The sequence below is a fragment of the Hylobates moloch genome, unplaced genomic scaffold (assembly GCF_009828535.3).
Source record: "Hylobates moloch isolate HMO894 unplaced genomic scaffold, HMol_V3 SCAFFOLD_10, whole genome shotgun sequence".
Lineage (NCBI taxonomy): Eukaryota > Metazoa > Chordata > Mammalia > Primates > Hylobatidae > Hylobates > Hylobates moloch.
In genome coordinates this window covers 9825880-9851669 of record NW_026652285.1, presented here as the reverse complement: position 1 = coordinate 9851669, position 25790 = coordinate 9825880, and the positions used below count along the sequence as shown (strand labels likewise).

The following is a 25790-nucleotide window of genomic DNA, read 5'->3' as shown; positions in this document are numbered from 1 at the left end:
ACAGGTGTCCAGGAGCATATGGACAGGAGTTCGGACAGGGTGATGCTGTACAGAAACCACAGAAAAATGACTGTACTGGAGGGAAGTGGGATGTATTTGTAGATTGCCTGGATTCTCTCCCACTCCATGAACAATATCCAAAAGGATTCCTGGCAGGGGGTCTCCTTGTCTAAATGATGAAAGCCCTGCCTACCCTTCCCTGGGGTCCTGTCTGCCTACTAGCCCTTTCTTTCCATGAAGCCCCTGGCCTTGGAATTCTCACCCTGCTCCAGACCCCTGCGCCTACCTCAGTCAATAGCCCCCACACTTTCCGTGGGTCATGCCCTTCCCGTGGCTGGACCCAGCCCTTCCTTCCCAGCCACTCTCTTCGGTGCCAGCTTTAGTTTGTCCCCAAACCCTCCCCAAGCCACAGCCTGAGTGCTGACATGTCCTCCCCCTCTCCATCCCTGACCCCCTGACCTCCATCCCTGACCCCCAACCCCATCATTATCTTCTCTCATTCCTGCATTTATCCGTTCTCTTTCCATGTTTTTCTTTGAGAACATTCCTTGATTTGAACTCCAGGTTGGCCTTGTCCATTCATAAGTGATTGAGGTTTGACCCATAAATCTCCCATTTATTCATTCATTAGGCATCTCCTGAGTGTCTGGTGTATGCCTAGCCCTGTGCAGGACCTTTGAAGTCCAGAGACACAGCCCAGAACTTGGCCTCAGGATACTCCAGCCTGCTGGAGGAAACAGTTAAAGCCTCATCAAGATGTGCTATGGCAGGGGCTCCAGCAGGCAGATGTGGAAGATACAACAGAGCAAGAGAAAGAGTTGCTTTGGGTGGGGATGGAGAGCTGAATCTTCGGGGACAAGTGGGAAGATGGTCAGGTGGACAAGGTAGAAAGACATTCTGGGCAGAAGGAGATGCATTTGTGCAGAGTGGGTACCAGTGATGCCCAATCCAGGCAGCCCCGCGTGGTGCCACGAGGCAGAGGCTACTCAGAACAAGGCTAGGGAAGGGGTGGGTAAGAAGCCTGGGGTCCTTGGAAACATGGGAGGGAGTTATGCAGTTTACATTTGGAAAGCTCATTCTGTAGACTGTTTGGAGAAGATAAGTTAGAGAGGGGGATCTGGTAAAGGCTTACACATTCCCATAAGTTCATTTTCCACTGATTGTGAGCACTAAACATTTAGGATGATGGCTCTGCACCACCCCCAACCTCCCACTGCCAAGGGCCATTTCTTCTGCCAAAGGAAAAAAGGAGGGAAGCTTCTCTTCTACTTGGCTGTTGCAGCCCCAAGGGGCAAACACCTTGGCATACAAGAAAGCCCTGCATTTTTATTTCCACTGCTGCATCATGTTTTCCTCCTCCTGATATCCTCACCTTCAGTTCATGACCCAGAAGAAAAGTTAGTCAATAAAATAAAGGAGTTTGACTTATGTTATAATCTCATTCTACAGATTTGGCAACTGAAGCAAGGAGTTGACCTGGCAAAGTGACCTGAATTTGTTTCCCATTGCTGCTGCAACAGATTACCACAAATTTAGTGGCTGAAAACAACACAAATTCATTATCTTAAAATTCTGGAGGTCAGAAGTCCAAAGTGGATTCCCCTAGGCTCAATAAAATCAAGGTTGTTGGCAGGGCTATGTTCCTTTTGGCAGCTCTAGGGGAAAATTCATTCCCCCGCCTTTTCCTGCTTCTAGAAGCTACCTGCATCCCTGGGCTCATGGCTCCTTCCTCTGTCTTCAAAGCTAGCAGCATAGCATTTTTCCATTCTCTCTCTGACCTTGATCCTCCTGCCTCCCTCTCATAGGAACCTCTGTGATTACATTGGGTCCTACTTGCATAATTTAGGATAGTCTCTCCATCTCAAGAACTTTAACTGAATCACACCTGCAATGTCCCTTTTGCCATGTAAGGCAACTTCGTCACAGTTTCCGGAGGTGGGGACGTGGACACCTTTGGGGGCCATTGTTCTGCTTATCACAGGGTCTTTTCAGCATCCCTTTGAGCTTTTCAATCCCAGGACTCCATGAGCATCTGTTGTTACTGACCCACGGCTCTGTCCGTCTTTGTTCTTTCAGAGGAAACGACATTTGAAGCAGGAGTGAAAGTTCAGATCCACAGTCAGTCTGAGCCACCTTTCATCCAAGAGCTGGGCTTTGGGGTGGCTCCAGGGTTCCAGACCTTTGTGGCCACACAGGAGCAGAGGGTAAGTTCCCTGGGCTCCCAGGATTGATGGTCCTCAGCCTCCCCCGACCCCCTGCAGACGCACAAGGAGGAGAAATGGAATTCCCACTCGGTCAAGGGCTTTACTGTGAAACTAGAGAAAGATGTTGGCTAACCTTCTTCACCAGTTCTCCTGTACCACCTGTTGGTCCCTAAAATTGGGCATGAAGGAAACCCAGCTCATTTTTCTTTTCACCAAACTGGTTGGGTTTTTTCTTTTCCAGACCATTCTGTTACCGTTGACTTTTTGTACAAGTTAATTTCAAAAAAAAAAATTTTTTTTTTTTTTTTAGCCAGGGGATGCTAAGGGAAGCTGCTAACCAGGGTTTGATATGTTTCATCACTTGCGTTAATACAATTCAAAGCAGCCTACAAAAAGAAAAGGGGTGGAGGCGTCCCTCTCCCATCACAGAGTTTAAGTGGAGCGAGCCCTTGTTACATGGGCTTCTGCCTGCTCTCTTTGATATAGCGCTGGGGAGGGGACCTCAGCTGGCCAGCTGGGACTGCTGCATCAATTCTGTCTGTGGGTGGAGAGAGGACGGGCACAGCCTCACGTCTGAAGCGAGTCTTACATCTCAAAAGGGAGACCTTCGCAAACTCTCAGTAGGGAGGCAGTCTCAAAGCAGGACTGTGGAGAGACACAGACTCCCTTTCTTTCTCTTATCTCCTGAATACTTGTTGCCTGGTTTTCCTAGAATAAAAGCTGAAGAGACTGTGATGGGGAGGGAATCCTAAACCAGATTATCTAAGACAAGTTTCTGGGGAAGACCTTAGGCAGAGCTAAGTCAGTGAGTAGTGAAAGCACCCGCTCTGGGGTGTGGGAAAGGGAGATTCAGGGAGAACCACGACGGAGGAGCAAGGAAAGATACATGCACGTAATGGATGAGTTCAGCTTGCTTTTAAAATTTGGCTCAAATGTTATCTTTCATCTGGTACTGATCACAGCTGTTCAGCCATTTTATAAAATGATATTCTGCATTAAAAACTGGTTGTAGGGCTGGGCACGGTGGTTCACGCCTGTAATCCCAGCACTTTGGGAGGCCAAGGCAGGAGGATTGCCTGAGCCCAGAAATTCAAGACCAGCCTGGGCAACATCATGAGACCTTATCTCTACCAAAAAAAAAAAAAAAAATTAGGCATGGTGGTGCATGCCTGTGATCCCAGCTACTTGGGCGGTGGAGGTGGGAGGATCAGTTGAGCTGACTGAGCTGAGATTGCACCACTGCCCTCAAGCCTAGGAGACAGAGCTGGACTCTGTCTCAAAAAAAAAAAACACTGGTTGTAAATCTACACGTGAGCTATATTATTTTTTACTCTCTGGGAAAGTGTTGATGGCATAGGCCTCACAAACTGTGCCCTGTACACAATGCCTGGGCAGTTAATGAAGGCCAAGGTCAACCTTTACTGAAGCACATATGGAATGGGATTGCAGCCTTGATGCAGGAGCAGGAGGTGCTGGAAGGTTAGCCTGGCCTCTATGGGCTCCCAGAGACTGAGACACATGATGCAAGCAGAAAAGGGAATATCCAAGGGTATGCAAGGTAGAAACCGAATGGTGCAACCAGGAAAATATATCCTTGAGGACAAAGGAGGGCATGAGGATGGCAGGAGCAAAGTTCAAGGCTAAGGATTTGAGAGTCAAGAAGAGTGAGAACAAGGATTATCCAGTAAAGGCATGCAGATGGACGGGCAGCCTGGGTGAGCTGAGAGCCTGAGCTACTAGCCTAGGTGAGCTCCTCAGTACTGTCAAAAGTAAACAAAGCTGGACATGGGTTGACATGGTGAGGGCAGATTTTAATCAATTATTTACTTTTGCAGTAGGGAAGAGGGTGCAGCATGAACTGAACTCAACCCCAATTCATAGAGAGGGCCTGGGTGTTTCAAAGAGAGAATGAGGGAGTGGGCAGAGGCAACAGCAAGGGCTTGAGCAGCAGAGTCAGAGAAGTAAAAACTCATAAAAACCAGGAAGGGGCTTGGGTGCTGGTCCCTGCAAAAAGCATCTGGGTTTGCTAACTGGTGCTTATTGAAGTTAGTTAGGCTCCTACCCTCCCACAGAGACGGGGAGACAGGGGCCCTATATTCAGGTGTTGGCTGGAGCAAACAGTAAATTCTCTTGGCAGCCTCGGGTTTTCTCAGGCAGGCACTTTAAGAGGGGATACAGGCATTCTAGGGATGTGACCTGGAGCTGTTAGAAACTATGCTAGTGTTTGTTCAAGTCTTCATAGGCCAACTAAGGGTGAGGCTTAGAAGAGAAGAGGGCTCCGAAGAGCCTGGCTAGAGTTTGGTCAAGGAGAGAAAATCAGTCAGCACTCCCTTCTGTTGTATGAGTAAACCCACATCCCTTCAAAGAACCAGGCACAGGTTAGACTCATCAATATGTGTATAAATTCTGTGACTTTCTAAAAGTACATTTTTAATTAGTTGTCCGTGGCAAATCTGACTTTGTGGCTTGTTGAATGTATCTACCCCTACTATGATGAATTACTTACTTGTGTTGACATCTCTTTGCTATCTACATTGTTATTAGCAGCAGAATAAGTGAACAGCATTCCTTGGAATCCAGTGTGTAACTTCTCCCCACCGCTAGTAAAGGGTGGAGAGGAGGAAGTTCTCCGTAGGCTGCTATTTTTCATCAGCCTAAGAGATGTGCTTTTTCCTCCCCTAGCCCTGGCTGATCTTCCATTAGTAAGATGGAAGAAATTTGTGAGACGGGTGGGAAGTTGGAGCTATGACTTCTAGGAAGCCTTAAGTTTCTCTTTCCCTTCCCAATATGAAACAGAAGGACTCCCCATGGTGAGTAGGATGAGGAAATAGAACATATTCCCGGCTTCAGAGGGCAAATTTGCTGTTAGTTTTGAAGTGTATTCTCAGAAAATCAGCCCCATTCATGTCTGTATTTTCATGATTATTATAACTGATAAGATATTTGTTAAACATTTTACAGTCTTCAAAGCATTTCCGCGTCATCTCATTTCATCGTTTCATTTATATTAATAGAGAAATACAAAAACACATCCCAGAGCTAAATCTAATAATACATTATATTTACATGTATATAAAAGAGCATATTCACAGGAAATAAGACTTGAAGGAAATCAGCCAAAATACCCACAGTGGGGGAATTATGAATGATTTATTTTCTTCTGTGGGCTTTCCATCTCTTTCATGTTGTGGCTTTGTTCTATTTATTCATACAGCAAATATTTGCTGAATACCTACTACGAGTGAAGTGGTAGAGATACAGTGGTAAACAAAAGAGATGCAGTCTCTGCCCTCACAGAGCCTGTAGATTAGTGGTTTCTTTAACAAAGGAAAAAATAATGTTAAGCCAAGTATATTTTGGGAATTTAGCCCCAGCTGTATGCTCTCATTCTGCGAGTATGCAAACCTATCCAGTTGATCCTGGTCCTCAAACACTTCATTTCATTGATTGTTAAGAGGCATATTTGTGTTCACATTTTAACATTTCTGAAATAAGGATTTGTTTTACAATCAATTAAGTCTTAAAATTACAATAAGCAGTGTTTGTTCTTCTTTCTTGGAGATACATAAAATCATGGTGCATCTTATAGTATATGGTATATCCATAAAATGTGGCAGCTACGTTGCTATCCATCCAAGATTCTGCTGCTTTGGCTCAAAGTTTAAGGAAACTTTGCAGGAAGGCCATGGGGACAAGTGGTAGGAAGTAGAAAGCCCTTTCCTGGAAGGTTGGTGTGAATCATGCTGGCAAAATTGACTCCAGAGTAAGAGCCCTAAGAGGAACTAGTGAACTAGTGACTTAAAGAAATCCTACCATGAATCTTTGTATAAATGGGAAAGTCTTTTTGCATGGTGAAAATTATCTCACTCATGCATAATTACACACACACCACGCCTTTCCAAATGTTTTAAATTTTATTTTATTGTCCTAAAGAATCTACTCGGGCTACAACCCAGTCCAAAGATTGCTTTCTTAACCTGCATTTGCCCTAAAAACAAATAAACCAAGGTATGCCTTGGTTGCCTTCCTAGACAACCTTAAGAAGTGCCCTGGTTAACTCAGTTGCTGTAAAAGCCTCTGCGCAATCCCAGGACCACCAGAGACAGGCAGCGGGATAATATGCCGGAAGCAGAAATAGAACCCTGGGAGGGGTAGAAGAATAACAACAGTCCCTATCAATGGAGCACATGCTACCTGCCAGGCATTATGCTGTAGGGACACTTGAGGCACATTATCTCATTTAATCTCCCACAACAACCCTGCAAGGGAGGTACTGATATCTCCACTTTCCAGATGACAAAACTGCGTGGTTAAGTAACTTGTTCAAGGTTGCATAGCTAGGGGAGCAGCAGGGTTGGGCTTCAAGCCCAAATCTACCAGGTTCCTGCACCCATGCTCTTTCTGCTCCGCCACACTGCACAGTTGTAACTCAGGAAGACTCTCTGGAGAGAGCACACAGGGAGCTAATCCAAGGAGGGACTGGCTGGCAGGCTGGTCTTTTCCTACCATAAGCCTAAAGAAATAAGGCTACTCAGTACTGTGGAGAACAAATCAGCCTAGGAGCCCAGAGGCCTGGATTCTAGTCCTGCTGTGTCATGGGACTTTGGATAGGTCACTGCCCTCTCTGGGCCTCAGTTTTTCCATCTGTAAAATGACAGGATTCCATGAGATGACTTCAAATGACCTCTAGCATTCACCACCTGGGAGTCCTTGTCCCTGCTCACTCAAGGACACAAGGATCACCAGGAAGTTTGGCCGACAGCAGTTCTGCACCCACTCCCTGTTCTGCCAGCTGGCATGGGATGCTCATAGGGTAAATTATGACAAGGATGTGAGATAAACACTCTCCCCAGCTCTGGGAGGCAGAATCTGGGCTCCTGCTAGTGAGAAGCGGGAGCTGGGGTGGAGTAGCCTAAAACTCTAGGAGAGAGGCTCTGGCCAACCTCCTTGGTAGTACCCCTTCCTCAACCCACATCCACAGTGGTCACAGCACTACCAAACATAACACCCTTACATTCCAGGGCTTTCTGTAACTCACAAAAATCTAAACCCCTTAGAATGGCTCTGGAGTCCCTGCCCAGCCTGGCCATGGCTCACCTCTCCAGCCTCCTCATCTGCCTGTGGTTGACTAGCATGGACCCTACATCCCAATGATGCAGAACCGTCCACCAAACACCCCATGCTCTTTGATGGCTGCCTCTGTGCATCTGCTCCCTCTGTTCCGTCTGCCCTTCCTTGTTTCATCTACCTGGCAAAGGCCTATTCACACTTCCAGATACCACCCAAAGGTCATGGCCTTTAAGAAGACCTTTGCTGTCTTATCCTGCCACCTTCCTAGGAATAGTTAGCTGCTCCATACAATATATTGTACATTCATTTATTCCCTCAGCAAATATTCGCTGAGCACTGAATGTGCTGGAAAAATTAAGATAAGGAAGATCTGGCCTCTGTCTTGGAGCACTCACAGAATGAAGTGGGGGATTTGGCATTTTTTGTCACACTCCTAAGGATACAACATTCCCATGTAGGCTTACTTCATGTGGATCACTGCTCCTGACACCTACCTCTCCAGAACTGCCTTCTTTTGCCTCTGTCAGCCCTTGTCTCTTATAGACTGGGAGCCCTCCGAGAGCAAGGATTGTGTCTTTTGGATTCTGTGGCCCCAGTGCCTTGCTTATAGATAAGATCCATAAATGTGAGTTGTTGGAAGTACAACTGGATAACCAATCCAATGTTATACTCTAATGCTCCCTGCTGCCTCCTCAACTCACCTCTGCCAACTGTCCCATTAAAAATCTGCCCTGAAAGCCCTTCTCCCTGAGGTTATGAAGCCAGGCTGTGATGGATGATATGTTCATATCGTTTCTGGCTTAGACAAGCTAATCAAAGCAAAAGCTCATGAAAGGGGTCAGGGCTAGGGATATAGATCTGGAAGCCATCTGTGTAGATAAGAGTGGATGAACAGGCCAGGCATGGTGGCTCACGCCTGTAATCCCAGCGCTTTGGGAGGCCAAGGCGGGCGGATCACGAGGTCAGGAGATCGAGACCATCCTGGCTAACACGGTGAAACCCTGTCTCTACTAAAAATACAAAAAATTAGCCAGGCATGGTGGTGTGCGCCTGTAGTCCCAGCTACTCGGGAGGCTGAGGCAGGAGAATGGCATGAACCCGGGAGGCGGAGCTTGCAGTGAGCCAAGATAGTGCCACTGCACTCCAACCTGGGCGAAAGAGTGAGACTCCGTCTCAAAAAAAAAAAGAGTGGATGAACAGATAAGAGAGCCAGCACAAAATTCTGGAATTCAGGGAAAATTAAATGAGTGAGTAAATATATGTGAAACTGCAAAGCTGGGATATTCATGTGGTGTGGGGACAGCACTAAGCTGTCTTCAACGTTGACATCATGAATCAGACTCTTTGCTCAAATCATGATTATTTATTTATTTATTTATTTATTTATTTTTGGAGACAGAGTCTCACTCTGTCACCCAGGCTGGAGTGCAGTGGTATGATCTCTGCTCACTGCAACATCCACCTCCTGAGTTCAAGCAAATCTCGTGCCTCAGCCTCTGGAGTAGCTGGAATTACAGGCTTGTGCCACCATTCCCGGCTAATTTCTGTATTTTTAGTAGAGACGTGGTTTCACCACTTTGACCAGACTGATCTTGAACTCCTGGTCTCAAGTGATCCACCCACCTCTGCCTTCCAAAGTGCTGGGATTATAGGTGTGAGCCACCATGCCTGGAATTCCAAGTCATGATTTGATATCAGAAGCCTTTCATCATCTCCCACCCTCTCTTCAAAGAGCCAGGTGGTGATTCTTGTTTTCTAAGAGTTGATCCATGTATTCATCAAATATTTATTCAGCCACCTTGCTTGTACTTGGTGGTGGTCCTGGGAATGAATCTAGAGATTCTGGGCAATTAGTTGGCCCACCAACCTTCTTGTTCGGGAAATTTCCTGGAAATCATGGCCCTGGGTTTATATTTGACAGCCTCGGAAACACCTTGGGGAGCCAGGGTTGAATGTCCCTGCCCAGAGGCATCCCACTCTCACCAAGAACCTCTTTCACTACCAGCTGGAAACCATCAGGAATGAGAAGGGTTTCCATTCCACAACCTAGACTTTATGTCACTTGAGCTGTATCTAAAGTGCCCTGAGAATGTCTAACATCACACAACACCTTGCATCTAACCACTGCCTCTCTAGCCTGTTTAGACTATAATAAAGGCAAATAAGAATACTTAGGTCTTGCCAGCCCTAGTTAGGTCTTTGGCAGGACAAGTTGGCTCCTACAGAAGCCTAAGCCTTTGCCCCTGGTGTAAGTTGGCCACATTTCCACCATTTGGAGGGAATCCCACCATGGCTCACAAGAAGAAACAGTATCCCTCACGCCACCCCTAAATAAAAAGGCCCAGCAGCTTGGTGGGATGCCCACTGCCTGCTTTTGACAACTCCTCTCAAGCTTCCAATTATAACTTCCTAAGTGCCTTTCAAAAGGGAAGACTCATTTGTCAATCTGACAGCCAGATCCATGGTCCTTAATATCCATGTTTCACGGACCCCATTAGAAATGGAAGCTTGCCCAGTTGGTTTTTTTCAAGGCAGAAGAGAGAATTTATTACACATGCCTTTAGTGACTTCCAAATGGCCAAATATGGAGCCACATAAATATGGAAGCATCTATTTCCACCCCATCAAAGCACTGGAGAGGTGCCATGAGGTGAGATAGCCCGCTGTGTAGACACTGCCTTCACCATCAACAGGGTACACTGTTTCCCACGAATAGCCCAAGAATAAGAATCAATTAAGCATCTGCTAGTTTAGCTACTTAATCACTTGTTGCTACTCAGCATCTAAAGTAGAAATATCTTCAGATCCCCAGACGATTTTACCAAGAGTCAAGTTTTCACCATTTTTTCCTGCACAATATGAGCTTGATTTTCTCAAGGTGGACTTGACAGCAGAGGATGGGGGAGGAATTAGAAGGATTCTTCAAAGAATTGCTGATTGGCTAGGATGAGCTAGGTATTGTGCTTAGCACTGTTGGGGAATCAAAAACTGAATTCCATAAAAATATACTCCAGTCTTAGGAGGAGATAAAATTATTCTTTATTTTACCTCCCCATTACCTTGCAGCCTCTTCCTCTCCTTGCCTTCCTGACAAAGTCACCAAAACGTTCTTGGTCCCCGATGTCAGTTACACACAGTCAACTGCAGCCTGAAAATATTAAATGGAAAATTCCAGAAATAATCAGTTTTCAGTTGTGCACCGTTCTGAGTAGCGTGATGAAATCTCGCACCATCCCACTTCATCCCACCCAGGAAGTGAATCAGCCCTTTGTCCAGCATATCCACGCTGCATACATACACTGCCTGCCTGCTGGTCACTTAGCAGCCGTCTCGGTGATCAGATTTACCATCAAGGTATGGCAGTGCTTGTGTTCAAGTCACCCTTATTTTACTTAATCATGGCCCCAAGGAGCAAGAGTCATGATGCTGGCATATTGTTATAATTGTTCTATTTTGTTATTAGTTATTTTTGTTTATCTCTTACTATGCCTAATTTATAAATTAAATTTTATCAGAGGTATGTATGTATGTATGTATGTATAGGGAAAAAATGATACATATAGGGGTGGGTACTATCTGCAGTTTCGGGCATCCACTGGTGGTCTTGGAACGTATCCCCATGGATAAGGGGGGCCTGCAGTGCTTGCTTATCCCTGATTCTTCATTTATGCCCTTTTTCTTGCCAGTCCACCTCCAGCACTCCACTGAAACTTTTCTTTGTCAAGGTTGCTCATGAGATCTCTTTGGCTAAACCCAGGCTTTGTTGACAGGGATACTTCTCCGTCTTTATCCCACCTGGTTTCTCACCAGCATGTGGACTGTGGACCACATCCTCCCTGAGACACTCCTCTTCACTCCTGCCCAGCTTCCTCTCACCTCCCTGGCCACTCTGCCTTGGCCCCCTTCATAAGCAATTCTTCCCCTGCCACCCCTTACCTAGTGGCATTCCAGGTTGCTGGTATTGTCCTCTCCCAGGTTACAGCATCCTTTTCTATAATTCCCAGACTGCCACCCCAGCCTGGACCTCTTTCCTGAGCTCCAAACCCAACAATTTCAGGGGCTGCTGAACTCTTCACTTAGAGTCCCATGGACATCCCAAATCAACAGTCAAAACTAAATTCATCTTCTCCCTGTCCCCACACCTGCACCCCATAATTGATGCTCCCCTAGATTCAAAACTCTGTAAATGGCCGGAGTGCAAATCCCCGTTTGCTAGTTGTGGAACCTTGTTCCTCATTCTCCTCATCTGCAAAATGGGGATAATGCTGGTTCCTACCTCATAGGGGGACTGGAGAACTAAGTGGGTTCATACATGTAATACCCATAGAACAGTTGGCATACTGTAAGTGCCCAATTGATGCTAGCTGTTATTATCCCCCACTCCAGACAATACTTTATTTCAGTTCCTTATGTTTTTTTCACCCAGATAAGAAAAACAACTGCCTCACTGGCCTCCCCAGTGCTCACTCTGTCCCTCCGCAACCCATTCTCTGCATCAACATGGCCATTCTAAAATACAGCCCTGCTCATCTCCCTCCCTCATGAACCACAGGATGAAGTCCAAGAATCTCTTCACAGACCTCTCCAGTCTGGCTCCTGCCTCTCTTTCAGTGGCCTTTCACTCTATTCCCCCAGCCTCCCATACAACACCCCAGCCATATTAAACAGAGCCCTCCTCCCAGCAATCGTACACTCTCTCCTTGCTCCCTCTGCCAGCAACACCCTTTCCACCCTTTCATCACCTCACTTGTGATGTGTATGTGTCCTTCCTCCAAGATTCAGCACAAACATGGCCATACCAGAGTATTATGTGGAAATCTCCAGCATAAAATGTACACATTATAACCGTCTGTTTACTTATCTATCTCCCCTGCCAGACTGGGAACTCTTTGGGGATATGATTCTATCATACTTCTATTCTTTATATTTTACGTGGTGCCTTACATCTACAAGATGTTCAATAAATTGCATTGAATGAAATGAATGAATAAATAAATGTGAGAGAGAGGACTTTATCATGTCACAGCCTGCTTGAGACCCATTAATGTCTTTCCCAACCCATAAAATAAAGCCCAAATTCTACCTCCTGGCTCCCGCCATCACTTTTCCCAGTGGTTATATCTCACTGCCCTCCAGCACACACCCCCCTCTCATCTACACACTGCCCCACATAGGCCTTGAGCCTTCTTCCTGTCCTACTTTCTGATCATCTCATATTGACATTTATTGATCACCTACTATGTGCCAGGCACTGTGTTAGGTGTTAGGTTACCAGTGGACAAGACTAGCCTGGTTCTTCTTAGAGCTTACAGGCCAGCAGGAGAGGTAGCCAATCAATCAACCAATCAATCATGGAGTAAGGGCTATAGCTGACTGGGTGTGGTGGCTCATACTTATAATCCTAGCACTTTGGGAAGCTGAAGGGGGAGGATCAGGAGTTGGAGACCAGCCTGGGCAACATAGCAAGATACCATTTCTACAATCGATCAATCAAATAAAAGAGCTCTTATTTGTCTGGTAGTATGCCCCCAGTATACCGTAAACTCTTAAGGGAAAAGATTAGGTCTTATAATTCTTAGATGGAACGATGGATGGATCGAATATTGTGCAATGATCTCTGAGGGCTAACTTAAATAATTTACAATCCATTTAAGTTCTGCTTAGCCTTCAAATATGGTGTAACTTAAATACTCTTTGAACACTAGGAACTAAAAAATAAGTCTTTTTGTTGAGACCCAGGAAGAAAGGATAAGCTAGAAATGGTGCTGACATGGCAGCCCCAGCCTGGGTCCACGGTGCAGACCCTTGGTGGTGACCACCCTCACTAGCATCGCCAGGGAGAACTGGCTGCTCCTGCACCCACTCGGCACTGGATCTGACATCAAAAGCCAGCTGCTTATCTCTTGGTGGCTTATTTCCTCCTTGGACCCAGGCAGAGGAAAGGAGCCCTAATGTCTCTTGACTCACCTACTTTATCTTACTCAGGGGACAAGTTAATAAACCAGACCATGCTTTGGTTGGTCCTGCTGCCCAGTGTCACGTTATCTTTTGATTCATGGGAAGCTCACTCTCTGAACTCCAAATGGTGTGGCTTTGGTTTCTGACTTTTTTTTAAAGGGGGAAAAAGGGCCTATAGAGGACACTTCCATGCATAGGCTAAAAGCTGTTGTATCTTTTTCTTGGCAACTGAGAAGTTTAAAGAATCACCAACACGTCTTTTAGAAATATCAACTATAATGAATGACTGAATATGAACAGTCTTACTGACTGTCACACCCCCTTGACAACGGTAAAGGAAGGAGGGGTCTGAGCAGGTCCTCTTTCCTGTTCTCCCCTCCTCCTTCAGGCTTGAAAAACAACTATTGCCGAGCCATCACAACTGGAGAAGTCCTTGCATTTGTTAATGTTGTGACAAACGGGCTGGACAGCTCCAGTAATCATTCTCTGTGGGCTAGTAAATCATAGTGCTTATCTGTTAGACTGCTTCATCCCCAAAATACCTCTGGTCCCTCACCTACTGAGATCTTTCACTTTCTGTCCCTCTCCCTGTCTCTCTCCTTCTTTGAGAAATTAAAATGTTTTAATAGCAGTCAATTGTCTATTAATATAAATTTACCCAATAACACAAGGTATTTGCATGTCTTGCTCCATCCAATGAGAGAACACCCTTTGAAGGCAAGTGTTCTGCAGCAGCTAGCACAAGCCTAACACTGTAAATCAATGAATGAATAAATGGCAGGCATAATCAATATTGGTTCATCGATTGCTCCAAACCCTGAAGCAGATCCTCTTGTGGAAGAAGAAATCATTCTGAAATGAGAGTCATCACTCCCCGATTTATGTCCTGTGTGCTTTGAAATAGCACTCAGAGTCCTTAAAATAGGGCCTTTGATGCTTTTGGGTGACAAAGGACAGGAAGATGGCCTTGGACCAAGGTCTGCAGGACAGCCAAGGGGACCACAGAAGGGACAAGCAGAAGGGGAGCTGCATCTCAGCAAAGAAGCCACCTATCTCTTAGAGAGGGCAGCTGGGACAGCTGTTGAGGGGAATATAAACTGGTAGGGCCTCTGGGCTGGGGAGATGGGTGGGGATGTGGCACAACACATCCGTAAAATAAAAAAGCATGCATTCCCTTCAACCTGGCAGTTTTACTTCTTAGAATCTGCCCTAAAGAAATACATACTCATGTACACCAAGCAACATAGATAGAGATCTTTCCTGCAGCACTGTTTGTATGAGCAGAAATTTAGACACAACTTAATGTTCATCAATAGAAGGATGATTACACTGAGGAGGGAACATGCCTATGCATTTCCCCCATCCCCTGCAACAGTTAAACTGGGTAAGGAAGATTTGGAGATCCCTTGGGGAAAATTTCTAAGACATACTGGTAGGTGGAAAAAGCAAGTTGCAGAACAATGCATACAAGGTGGTCACATTTGTATTAAAAATACCCACACCCTAAACTATATAATTATAAATGTGCATGTATGCATATCAGCACACAGAAAAAGTCTAGAGTGGTGCCTACCATACTGAGAGCTGCTCAGAGGAAGAGAACACAATTGAGTGTGCAGGAAGATTCTTCACTTTTACTGGATCCCTGGCATATTTATAAGTGTGAATTTATGTATTCCTATATTAATTGTGCAATTTTTTTTATTTTTTTATTTTTATTATTATACTTTAGGTTTTAGGGTACATGTGCACAATGTGCAGGTTTGTTACATATGTATCCATGTGCCATGTTGATTTCCTGCACCCATTAACTCGTCATTTAGCGTTAGGTATATCTCCTAATGCTGTCCCTCCCACCTCCCCCAACCCCACAACAGTCCCCGGAGTGTGATGTTCCCCTTCCTGTGTCCATGAGTTCTCATTGTTCAATTCCCACCTATGAGTGAGAACATGCGGTGTTTGGTTTTTTGTCCTTGCGATAGTTTACTGAGAATGATGTTTTCCAATTTCATCCATGTCCCTACAAAGGACATGAACTCATCATTTTTTATGGCTGCATAGTATTCCATGATGTATATGTGCCACATTTTCTTAATCCAGTCTATCGTTGTTGGACATTTGGGTTGGCAATTTTTAAGGATGTGCATCATGCAGCTATTTACAAATATGTTTTATGGTTTGGACCCGACTCCTAATACACAGACAGGCTCACATAAATGAGGAGGGGTCTGGCCTGCTCCGTGTAGCCAGGCACAGCCTCCTACCTGGACTGTCCCTGTAATACCTTCCTTAGTGGACAGCCTCCATCAGACCCTACTTCTGTTCCCAGCACTTGCAAGGACATAGCAAGAGGCCTATGGCTCAGAAGTTTCCCTTTTTGGAAAAGCAACATTTGAAAGATTTTTGTCTGTTTTTGAAGTTAGAATTTTTTAAAAAAATTAGCTGGGATTAGAGACCACAGTTCCCCCAAATCATTGAAGAGGGCAGGGCATATGTTCTAGCAGTGCCAGTCACCATGCTATTCTTCCATCCATGTAGGATGGATTTAATTAGCTCAGTGGATTAGATGAGATTCAATTAATTTGAATTGGATTGATTAGTTGCATTAGATTGACAGCTGTTTTTAACGGTTCCTTAGCTCCTAAAATCACATTCTCCTCTTCCCTGCTCAATGCCCTCAGTTTCTGGGCTGTACCACTGGGATGTCCTGCTCTTGGTTTTAGGAAGTCACATCTCCCTTCTCCACTGTAAAGACAATGGGTCCTTTACTTCCATGCTTTTTGCCTGTTCTGTATCTATCACTGGGAATGAGACTTACTCCTATCCATGCCCAGCACCTGTCCCAGTGCTCAGGACATAGTAGGGGCTCAGCCGGTGTTTGTGGAATTGAAGTGAGCCCCCAAGTTTCCCCCAAAGGCCTGATGGGGACCAGCAGAAGGAGCAGACCAGCAGGGGAGGAGATTTTACCCGGGGTGTCAGGCTGCCCTGATGTCAAGCATCAAAACAGCCTCATCACTGAGGCAGCTTCTGTGACCTGAAGGGGTGATAATGAAGACTGTCTCACCCCTTTCCTGAACGCATTTCTGGTGCTTACTGATGGCAGAGTGGGGAGAGGAATCTGGGCTTAGCTATATTCAGAACCTCAGTGAGGAGGAGGAGAAGCAGGGCTTCCCACCTGTATTAGTCCGTTTCTCACTGCTGATAAAGACATACCTGAGACTGGGTACTTTATAAAGAAAAAGAGGCTTAATGGACTCACAGTTCCATGTGGCTGGGGAGGCCTCACAATCATGACAGAAGGTGAAAGGCATGTCTTATGTGGCAGCAGACAAGAGAGAATGAGAGCCAAGCAAAAGGGGAAACCCCTTATAAAACCATCAGCTCTCATGAGCCTTATTCACTACCATGAGGACAGTATGGAGGAAACCACTCCCATGATTCAATTACCTCCCACCTGGTCCCTCCCACAACACATGGGAATTATGAGAGTTACAATTCAAGATGAAATTTGGGTGGGGACACAGCCAAACCATATTACCACCTCTCAGAGGGGACACGGCAGTGGAGGTGACCTCACTCTGCGGAAGACTTTCAAGGAACCATAACTGGTATCAGACCTGTCATGAGGAGGCCTCTGTAACATCCATCTTCGCATGCCATCACAGTTCATTGAGTGGAGCCACCACGCTCACCATCATAACTGGTACAATTCCTTGAAAGTCTTATCTATAAAGTCCAGAACCTTTCTAAATGCAGCATACCCAGTATCTCAGGTGTACCTCCCAAATCTAATTAGGTAGCAATGACTGGAAACCATCTTACAGAAAATACAACTGGAGCACTGAGAGGTTAAGAAACCTGCTAAAGGACACACAGCTAGAAAGTGGTACAGCCTAGAATTGGAATCAGCTTGACACCAACGCCTGGCTCTAACCATTGAACAAAACTGCCTGCAGTTGCCCTCAGGTGTTCTGCTTTTATTCTGCCCAGGAGAACAAGGCAGGCTCTGAGGAACTCAGAGATAGAGGAACCTAGACATGGAACCCAAAGGCCTTTTCCTGGGCAGATGCTGTGAGGAACCCCAGGTGCTCGGGAAGGAAGGTCAGCTCAGCAAATGGAAGTGGAAATTACCAGGCCTGGGGAAAGGGGAGGAGGACCACGCAGACCTGCAACCAGCAAAGGCACACGGCACCTCCAAAAAAGGCAGGGAGAGGGCATGACAAGGGGCAGGGCCAACACGGAAGGGAGGGTGGGCAACAGCAGCCCCAGAGGCCTGTGGACCATGCTTTTGTTTTGTTTTTCCTTGAAGATTTTACTATATGGCTACTGTAGAAAATGCCAGGGAGGGAACAGAAAAATAGAAAAACATAACCCGTAGCACCTCCATCTATTGAAAGTAATGGTTATGATTTTGGTATCTTTCCTTGCAATTTTCTTTCTGTATAACTCTCTCTGTTTCTGCCTCAGTTAGGGCTCCTGGGGATACAAGGAGTAGAGAGCCTCGGAGGCTAGAGCCAGCCAAGGGCAATGGTTACTGAAGGCTGGGAAGAGCTCCCTGGAAAGCAAACACACACACCTGCTGGTACTGAGACTGAGAGCTAAGGAGCTATTCTCTCTGTTGTTCTCTCTCCTCAGGTCCCTCTCCCTTGTCCTCTCTCCCCTCTCCCTCCTCTGTCCCTCTGTTGGCAGGCCTCCTAACCCTGCTTACACAAGGTTCCACTTCCTCAAAACCTCCCCTTACCCACAGCCCATAGCGGTGGGCCCTCTCAGTAGGGTTCTGGGCAAAGCAGCTTCCAATGATCATCTCTAGCCCAGTTTGTCCATTGGACTTTGATATTGTTTTCTCCATTTGTCCCTCAACATTGTTTCCCATAAACATCTTCTCCTGCCACGAGGAGGTCTCTGTAAATGAGTCTTAGCATTCCATCACAGTTCACTGAGTGGAGCTGCCATTATCAACCCCATTGTTCCCTGTTCTTAGTCTCTCAGGATCCCCAGTGTGACGGTCGCAATGAGTGAGCACCGTGTACCAGCTCCTTTATCCAGGCTGCCTCATCACGGCCACCCTGCAAGATAGGCTTCCCTGTGCCCATCTTATAGATGGGGAAACTAAGGCTTGGTAAGGGAGAGATACAATTCAAACCCCGACCTTTCAGATTCCAAAGCCTGTGCTCTTTCCACCATCCCATGCTGCTTCTGAGCTCGCAGGCCACCAAAGGGACCAGAGCTTTCTGACCACTCCATGTGGACAGAGTTTTTGGTAACCAAGAGGAAATGAGATCCTTGATTAAAGAGAATTCATTTCGGAGCTACACATCTTTTTCTAATGCTAACTTTTCGAATGTAATGGCTGTTGTTTTTATTTTCCAAGCTTTTAAGAAACCACTTTGCATTAGCAACCCACTTGCTGATAGGTAGCAAACATTGCTGTTATCTGTGTCCTGATTTTGCTCCTGGCTATTCCCTCCCCCCTGCTCCCAGCTTGCCCATTCTTCAATTGATCCCAGCAGAAATGAGGGTGAGTCACTGTTGAAGTTTTCCAAGGAAACATGCTCATATTTTGTCCACACACCATGGCAACAGTCAGAAAAATACAGCATTGTGCCCTGCGTGCCGTGAATCCAGGCAGCACAGAGGCTCGCCTGGGATGGCGTTGATTGTTGCATCACTTCCCCGTGTGTTTTCTAGCAGGGGGGCTGGATTATTCATCCTCCTTCTTCCCAGTGGGGAAATGAATGTCTCATTACTGATCAGGAGTGAAAGCTGAGGCCCCTGCCTGGTGCCTTGATATGCAGGAGAGAGGAAGCAGCAAATCCAGCCCTAGAGTCTAGGACAGCGGCCCTGGTTATAGTTCTGACTGCCATTTGCTGTCTAGGTAGCCATGAGCAGATCACTATACCTCTTTGGGTCTCAAACTCTCTTCCCGTCAAATGGCCAAATGCCTGCCTACGTACATCACCTGGCTGTTGAGAGAATCAGATTTGGCAATAGCTATGAAAGTACTTTAGTTGTGAAGTAGCTATGTCACTCTTTTCTGAATGGAGAAGCAATGACACATAATAAAGATGGGCCACCTGACACAAATCTACTCTTTACTTCAGAATGGCATTTAGTGTTATTGTTATTGGTATTAAAATTAGCCTGTTATTGAGATGGCCTGGACCAGTGATGGCAATGGAGCCTTCTGCTTCCATTTCAGAGACTTCTGCTTCCAGCCAAGATGTAGGTACAGCTTGTGGACTTACCCTCAACAGTAACACCAAAAACAAAATATATGAAAAACAATTTTCAAGATATTGAATATTAGGCAACAAGGGAAGGTGACCCCAGAGAGATGAGAAACAAGCAAAGGTGAGCACTATGATTGCCCCAGCTTATGCCCATGAGAGACTTTCCAGCCCTGCACAGGGAGGGGGACCCAGGTTGAGCCCAATGACTCCCTGAGTCAAGGACACCGACCTATGAGTCCAGAAAGACCAAGCCAACCAGAGTTCACAGGACAGAGCACCAGAGAGGAGAGGACTTCAAAGAGACAGAACTCCAGAGATCTGAAAAATCCTCCTTGAAAATTCAGCATATTCCTCACTGGGGTAGGCATGTGAGAAAACTACCCAAAACCAGGGAAAGAGTGATTTGAGAAGATGAGAGGAACCAGTGCCTGGCAGCACTCACACAGAGCTGGGAATAGTGCCTATTCCTACTAGTCAAACTGGAAACCCTCATAATTCATGGAACACTTGGTAAAGTATCCACAAGGGTCTTGCATCAGTAACAGGAAATAATTAGCCCTAAACTAAAAGCTGCTTTGTTTCTGCCTAACAAATCTTCAAGCAAAACCCAAATGGTCAAACTCTTTCCAAGTAATTTAAACGTGTTCCAGAACAAAGCTCAAGAATATTTATAGGGATATAAAAAATTCAATACCCAACATGTTAAAATTCATAATGTCTGACATCCAATCAAATATTACCAGGCATGCAAAGAAGCAGGAAAATATGACCTATGATGAAAATAATTAATCAATTAAAATAACCCAGAACAAACACATATTAGAAATTGCCAGCAAGGATATTAAAACATTTATAGCTAAATCTCATAAACTCAAAGGATGGACATGGAATACATTTGTTAAAAAGCCAAGTTGAACTTCTAGAAATTAAAAACTACAATGCCTTTGATTTTAAAAATACACTGGATAAGATTAACAGCAAATTAAACATTACAGAGGAAAAGATTAGTTAACTTGAGGAAATGGAAATGAAATAGAAAAAGAAGGATTTTTAAAATGAAGAATGTAGCAATGAGACAACTTCCAGTGGCCTAGCATACTGGTATTTAGAGTCTTTCAAGAAGTATGGGGCATGTGGGAGGGCAGAAACAAAAATTTTATAAAATGATGGCCAAATCCTTTCCAAATTTGATGAAAATTATAAATCCACATAAAAAAGCTCAAAGAACCCCAAGCACAAGAAACATGAAGAAAACTACAGCAAAGCCATACCGAAATTAGTCAAAGCCAGTAATAAAAGAAAATGTTAAAAGCATCCAGAGAAAAATAACTTATTACCTACAGAGGAATAAAGATAAGGAAGACAGTAGATTTCTCACCAGAAACAATGCAACGGAGAAGACAGTGGAGCAACATCTGTCAAGTACTGGAAGAAAAAAAAAAGCTGTCAATCTAGAAATCTGTATCTAGTAAAAATATCTCCAAAAATTAAGCAAAATAAGTCTTCTCAGACATATAGAAGCGGAAGAGCCAGCAGATCCTTACTCCAGCTTGTCTATCACCAGCAGATCTGTATTCCAAGAGATTTTTCTTCAAGGAAAAGAAAAATGACATCAGATGGAAATATGGGTTCACACAAAAGGAATGAGGAGCACCAGAAATTGTATTAATTGTGGTTTTTGCCATTAAAAGTAATGGCGAAAGGCTGGGCGTGGTGGCTCACGCCTGTAATCCCAGCACTTTGGGAGGCCGAGGTGCGTGGATCACAAGGTCTAGAGATCGAGACCATCCTGGCCAACATGGTGAAACCCTGTCTCTACTAAAAATGTAAAAATTAGCTGGACGTGGTGATGCACACCTGTAGTCCCAGCTACTTAGGAAGCTGAGGCAGGAGAATCGCTTGAACCCGGGAGGCAGAGGTTGCAGTGACCTGAGATCATGCCACTGTACTCCAGCCTGGGTGACAGAGCGAGACTCTGTCTCAAAAAAAAAAAAAAAAAAAAAAGTAATGGCGAAAACTATGGTTACTTTTGCACCAACCTATAACTACAATGGTAAATATATTTTCCTTGTTATTTACATTTACTTAAAAGATAGTTGAATGCTTAAATAATAACAACATATTATGAACTTTATAACATATGTATAAGTAAAATAAATGACAGCAATATCGTAAAGGACAAGATGGAAAAAATGGGAGAATACAATTGGAAAATTCTTCTACTCTGCCTGAAGTGCTGTACTTGAAGGTAGATTATGATGAGTTAAAGATTTATACTATAAACTCTACAACAGCCACTGAAAGAGCAAACTGAAAAGTTTTAGCTTATAATCCAACAAAGGTTATAAATGAAATCACAAAAGTGTCCAATTTTAGTCCAAAAATATTTTGTCTTCATTTACTCCAGTTAGAGGCAGAAAATGAGGGAAGGGAGAAAAGAGAACAAATGGGACTAGTAGAATACATGTAACAAAATAATAGACTTAAATCTAACACATCAATAATCACATTTAATGCAAACGGTTTAAACACAACAATTTAAGGAATTGCCAAACTGGATAAAAAAAAGAAAGTTTCAACTATATGCTGGTTACCGAGAAAAAATGTATTTTAAATATAAAGATGCAAGTAGCTTTTTTAAAGGATGGAAACATATTACCATACTTACAGTGATCAAAAAAAAAGTTGAAATGGCTATGCTAATATCAGACAAAGTATGCTTCAGAACAAATAATATCACCAGGGATAAAGAAGGTCATTTCATAATCATAAAAAAGTCAAGTCACCAAGAGGACAGAGAAAACCTAAATATTTATGCACCTAATAGCAGAGTTTCAAAATACAGAAAGCAAAAACTGATAGAACTGCAAAAAAAAATCAACAAATCCACAATTACGGCTGGAGACTTCAAAAGCCCTCTCTCAATAACTGCTAGGACAAGTAGACAGAAAACCAGCAAGGATATAGAAGATTTGAACAACACTCTCAACCAAGTTGACTCAATGACCATTTATACAGCACCCCATAGAACAGTAGCAAAATACACATTCTTTACAAGTACACATAGCACGCTTACCAAGATAGACCATATTCTGGGCCATGAAACAAGCCTCAATACATTTAAAAGGATTCAAGTCATAGAAAATATGTCCTGTGATCATAATGTAATTAAATTAAAACAATAACAGAAAGATAGCTGGAAAATCTCCAAATATTCAGAAGCAAAATAACACACTTCTAAATAATCCATGGGTGAAAGAAGAAGTCAAAAGTGAAATTAAAAAGAATTTTGAAGTGGTTAAAATGAAAACCTATCATATAAAAATGTATGGGATGCCAGTAGCACAATACCAAGAGGTAAATTTACAGAATTAAATACCTATATTAGGAAAAGAAGAAAAGTCTTAAATCAATGACTTCAGCTTCTGCATTAAAAAACTAAAAAAAAAAGAAGAGCAAATTGAACCAACACTAAGCATGGCAAGGAAAATGATGATGATTCCAGCCGAAATCAATGAAATAGAAAAACAATAGAGAAAAACAAGGAGGCCAAAAGATTTTTTTGATATTAATAAAATTGATAAACCTCTAACCAGAATGATCAGAAAAAGAAGAAGCACAAGTTATCATTAAAAGTGAGAGAGGCAACACAGCACAGACTCCGTGTGTACAAAGGGTGATGTAAGAAAATTATAAATAACTGTATACCAATATATTTACCAATTTAGGGCTTGGCACTGAGTTGCAACTGCTTAAATTCACAATCACTTATTCTGGGTTTGTTTTGTTTTGTTTTGTTTTGAGACGGAGTTTTGCTCTTGTTGCCCAGGCAGTAGCACAGTCTCGGCTTTCTCACCACAACCTCTGCCTCCCAGGTTCAAGCGATTCTCCTGCCTCAGCCTCCCGAGTAGCTGAGATTACAGGCACGTGCCACCATGCCCAGCTAATTTTGTATTTTTAGTAGAGATGGGGTTTCTCCATGTTGGTCAGGATGGTCTCGAACTCCTGACCTCAGGCACAATCACTTATTTTCTATTGCCTCTGGGTGTTGCCTCTACAGTGACCAACCATCCTGGCTTGCTCGTGACTGAGGGTCTTTGGGGAGGTGAGACTTTCAATTCTACAACTGAAATTATTGGTCAACATAGGCCTGCATCCCTCTGATAATTCCACCCTTCCACCCCCCCAGTCCAGGCACTCAGAAGCCCACAAAGGGACCTCACTTACCAGGTTTTCCCCTGCCCTTGCACTCTCTGGGTTGTCTGAGTGGGTAAGCATCTTTGTTTGACCTTCTCTCGGTACTGGCTCCCCCAGGTCAGAGACAAGGTCTTGCACGGAGCCCTTTCTCTCCAGGGCCCCATGCAGCAAATACACCTAGTTAATCCTCCCCTTGCTTTGGGCCCAGGCTGCTCTGCAGGGGTTGTGGACTACTCAGAAAATGTTGCTTGATGATGCGTTAAAGAAATCACTCCCAACAGCCAAGGCAAAATGGCTTTGAAGGAACCATTCACCTTGTCCTGGCCCACCTCCATCCTCTCATTAGCCATAAGGATTCACTTCTCTTCTTTTTAACTTTGTAAAGTTTCTGTTTCTCTCTACCTTGATGGGAGTTCAGGTATATTTCAGGCAATTCAGACATTCTGGAAAGTCAGACTTTACAGGCATCCCTAATCCTGCTCCACCCTCACTTAAACACCTGTGGTGGCTCCCTACTGAAGTGGTTGAACTGCACTCTAAAGAATAAAGTGTGGTTTCTTGAAGCCAAAGTTCAAGGCCTCCTGTGATCCAGTTTCATACTTGATGTGATGGTCTGTCAAAAAGAGCTACTCAGTGTGCCCTGCAGGTTCCTATCTCTGAACCTTGCCTGCCCTTTTATCTTTCTCAGAATTCCATCTCCTCTAGCTCCTCATATACAAATCCAACACTTTCTTCCATGGTACCATCTCCTCTAGCTACTCATATACAAATCCAACACTTCCTTCCATGCCACCTCCTCCAGGAAGCCTTCTCAGATGCCCACAGAGGTCTTTTCCCCTGAATCAACTTTGTCTGTGGCCCTTGGTACATGAGTTGTTCATCCACAGACGTCTCTTGACTCGGATTCCAATCCTTCCTTGAAAGCAGAATCCCCATCTTTCAACCCTTGCCTAGGCCTGGGCATTTCATGAGTTGGCCCCATTATTTATCTGCAAGAACTCTATTTCGGCCATTAGAATTGTCTTGTCAGTGCCCCAGAGAGCCAAATGCTCACCAAAGATTCTGGTCTTTTGCCTGTGATGTTCCCACTGCCAGTGATGCCCTTCCTTCAGGCCTGCTTGGTAACTCATCCATCATTTTACAATCCCAGGTTTACCTCCCAGACTCCCCAGGCTCCTGCCTGTTGCTAAGAGTACTACTTACTTCCCTGTAATCACCCAAATTTTTGTATCTCTGTCCCCTGACTATTCTGGGGCACATTGAGGGCATCTTTCATTTTCCTCACCTTTATATCCCCAGAGTCCAACAGAGGACCTGGCCCCAGGAAGCATCTAGGAAATGTTTGTTGAATGAATTATTTTGCTTCAAAGCTCTAAGCCATGGTTTCCAGGTATAGCAGGTGGCTCACCTCCAAAAGCCTGCCCTGATTTACTTTATCCTGAACCAACAGCGGATTAACATGGTTGTGTGGCCTTGGTAAAGTCACTTTTCCTCTGTAGGTCTTCAAATTGTCCATCTGTAAAGTGAAGGCACTGGATCTAATGGAAAGGGAGGGCCCTACCAAGTTTCCCCTTTCCTGATCCTGGTTCCATGACGCTGAGTTTTTAGCCAAAAATCTTCAATATGTATGTATCTTGTCTCTTTAAATGGCCCATGAGGACATCCTTTACCCTCCGGCCTAAGCCTAGCACCAGGCTGGGTGGCCTCCAAAGCTCTACTAAACATCTGCTGAATAAGTATTAGATGGGTCATGGGGTACAGGACCTCGCCAACTGCTTGCAGGGTGAGAATCCACACACCATGCATGCCAGAGTTTGTGTTCACTATCAGAGACAGCCATTTTTCTCCCAGGTACGACGGTTTTTAAAAGTCTTCACCCAGACGTGTTCCAAGTTGTTCTCTCTCAGCCCTCACTACCAAGTCCCCAATTCTGGAAGTTCTTTACTGCCCCTGAGCAATGAAGCCCTTGCCTTCTCCCAAATAAAAAGACATCAGCTGCCACAGGGAAAGGACTCACAGGAGATGGGTTCATACTCCCTGAGAGGAAATCCTGACAGGAAATGGGGCCCGGGTGTCCTGCCATGGTGGGAAGCACATGGTGGGAAGCACAAAGAAAGCCTTTCTGTTGTAG

At 44.6% G+C, this 25790-nt stretch overlaps 1 protein-coding gene across 1 annotated transcript in view; it reads left to right on the top strand.

The window, feature by feature from the left end:
* The window catches only part of LOC116474478 (acid-sensing ion channel 2), a 271244-nt gene that overhangs the window by 192480 nt on the left and 52974 nt on the right, over positions 1-25790 (top strand). The window contains exon 3 of the mRNA XM_032162956.2: positions 2077-2204. Coding sequence (XP_032018847.1) covers positions 2077-2204 — 128 coding nt within the window. The remainder of the gene's footprint in view (positions 1-2076; positions 2205-25790) is intronic.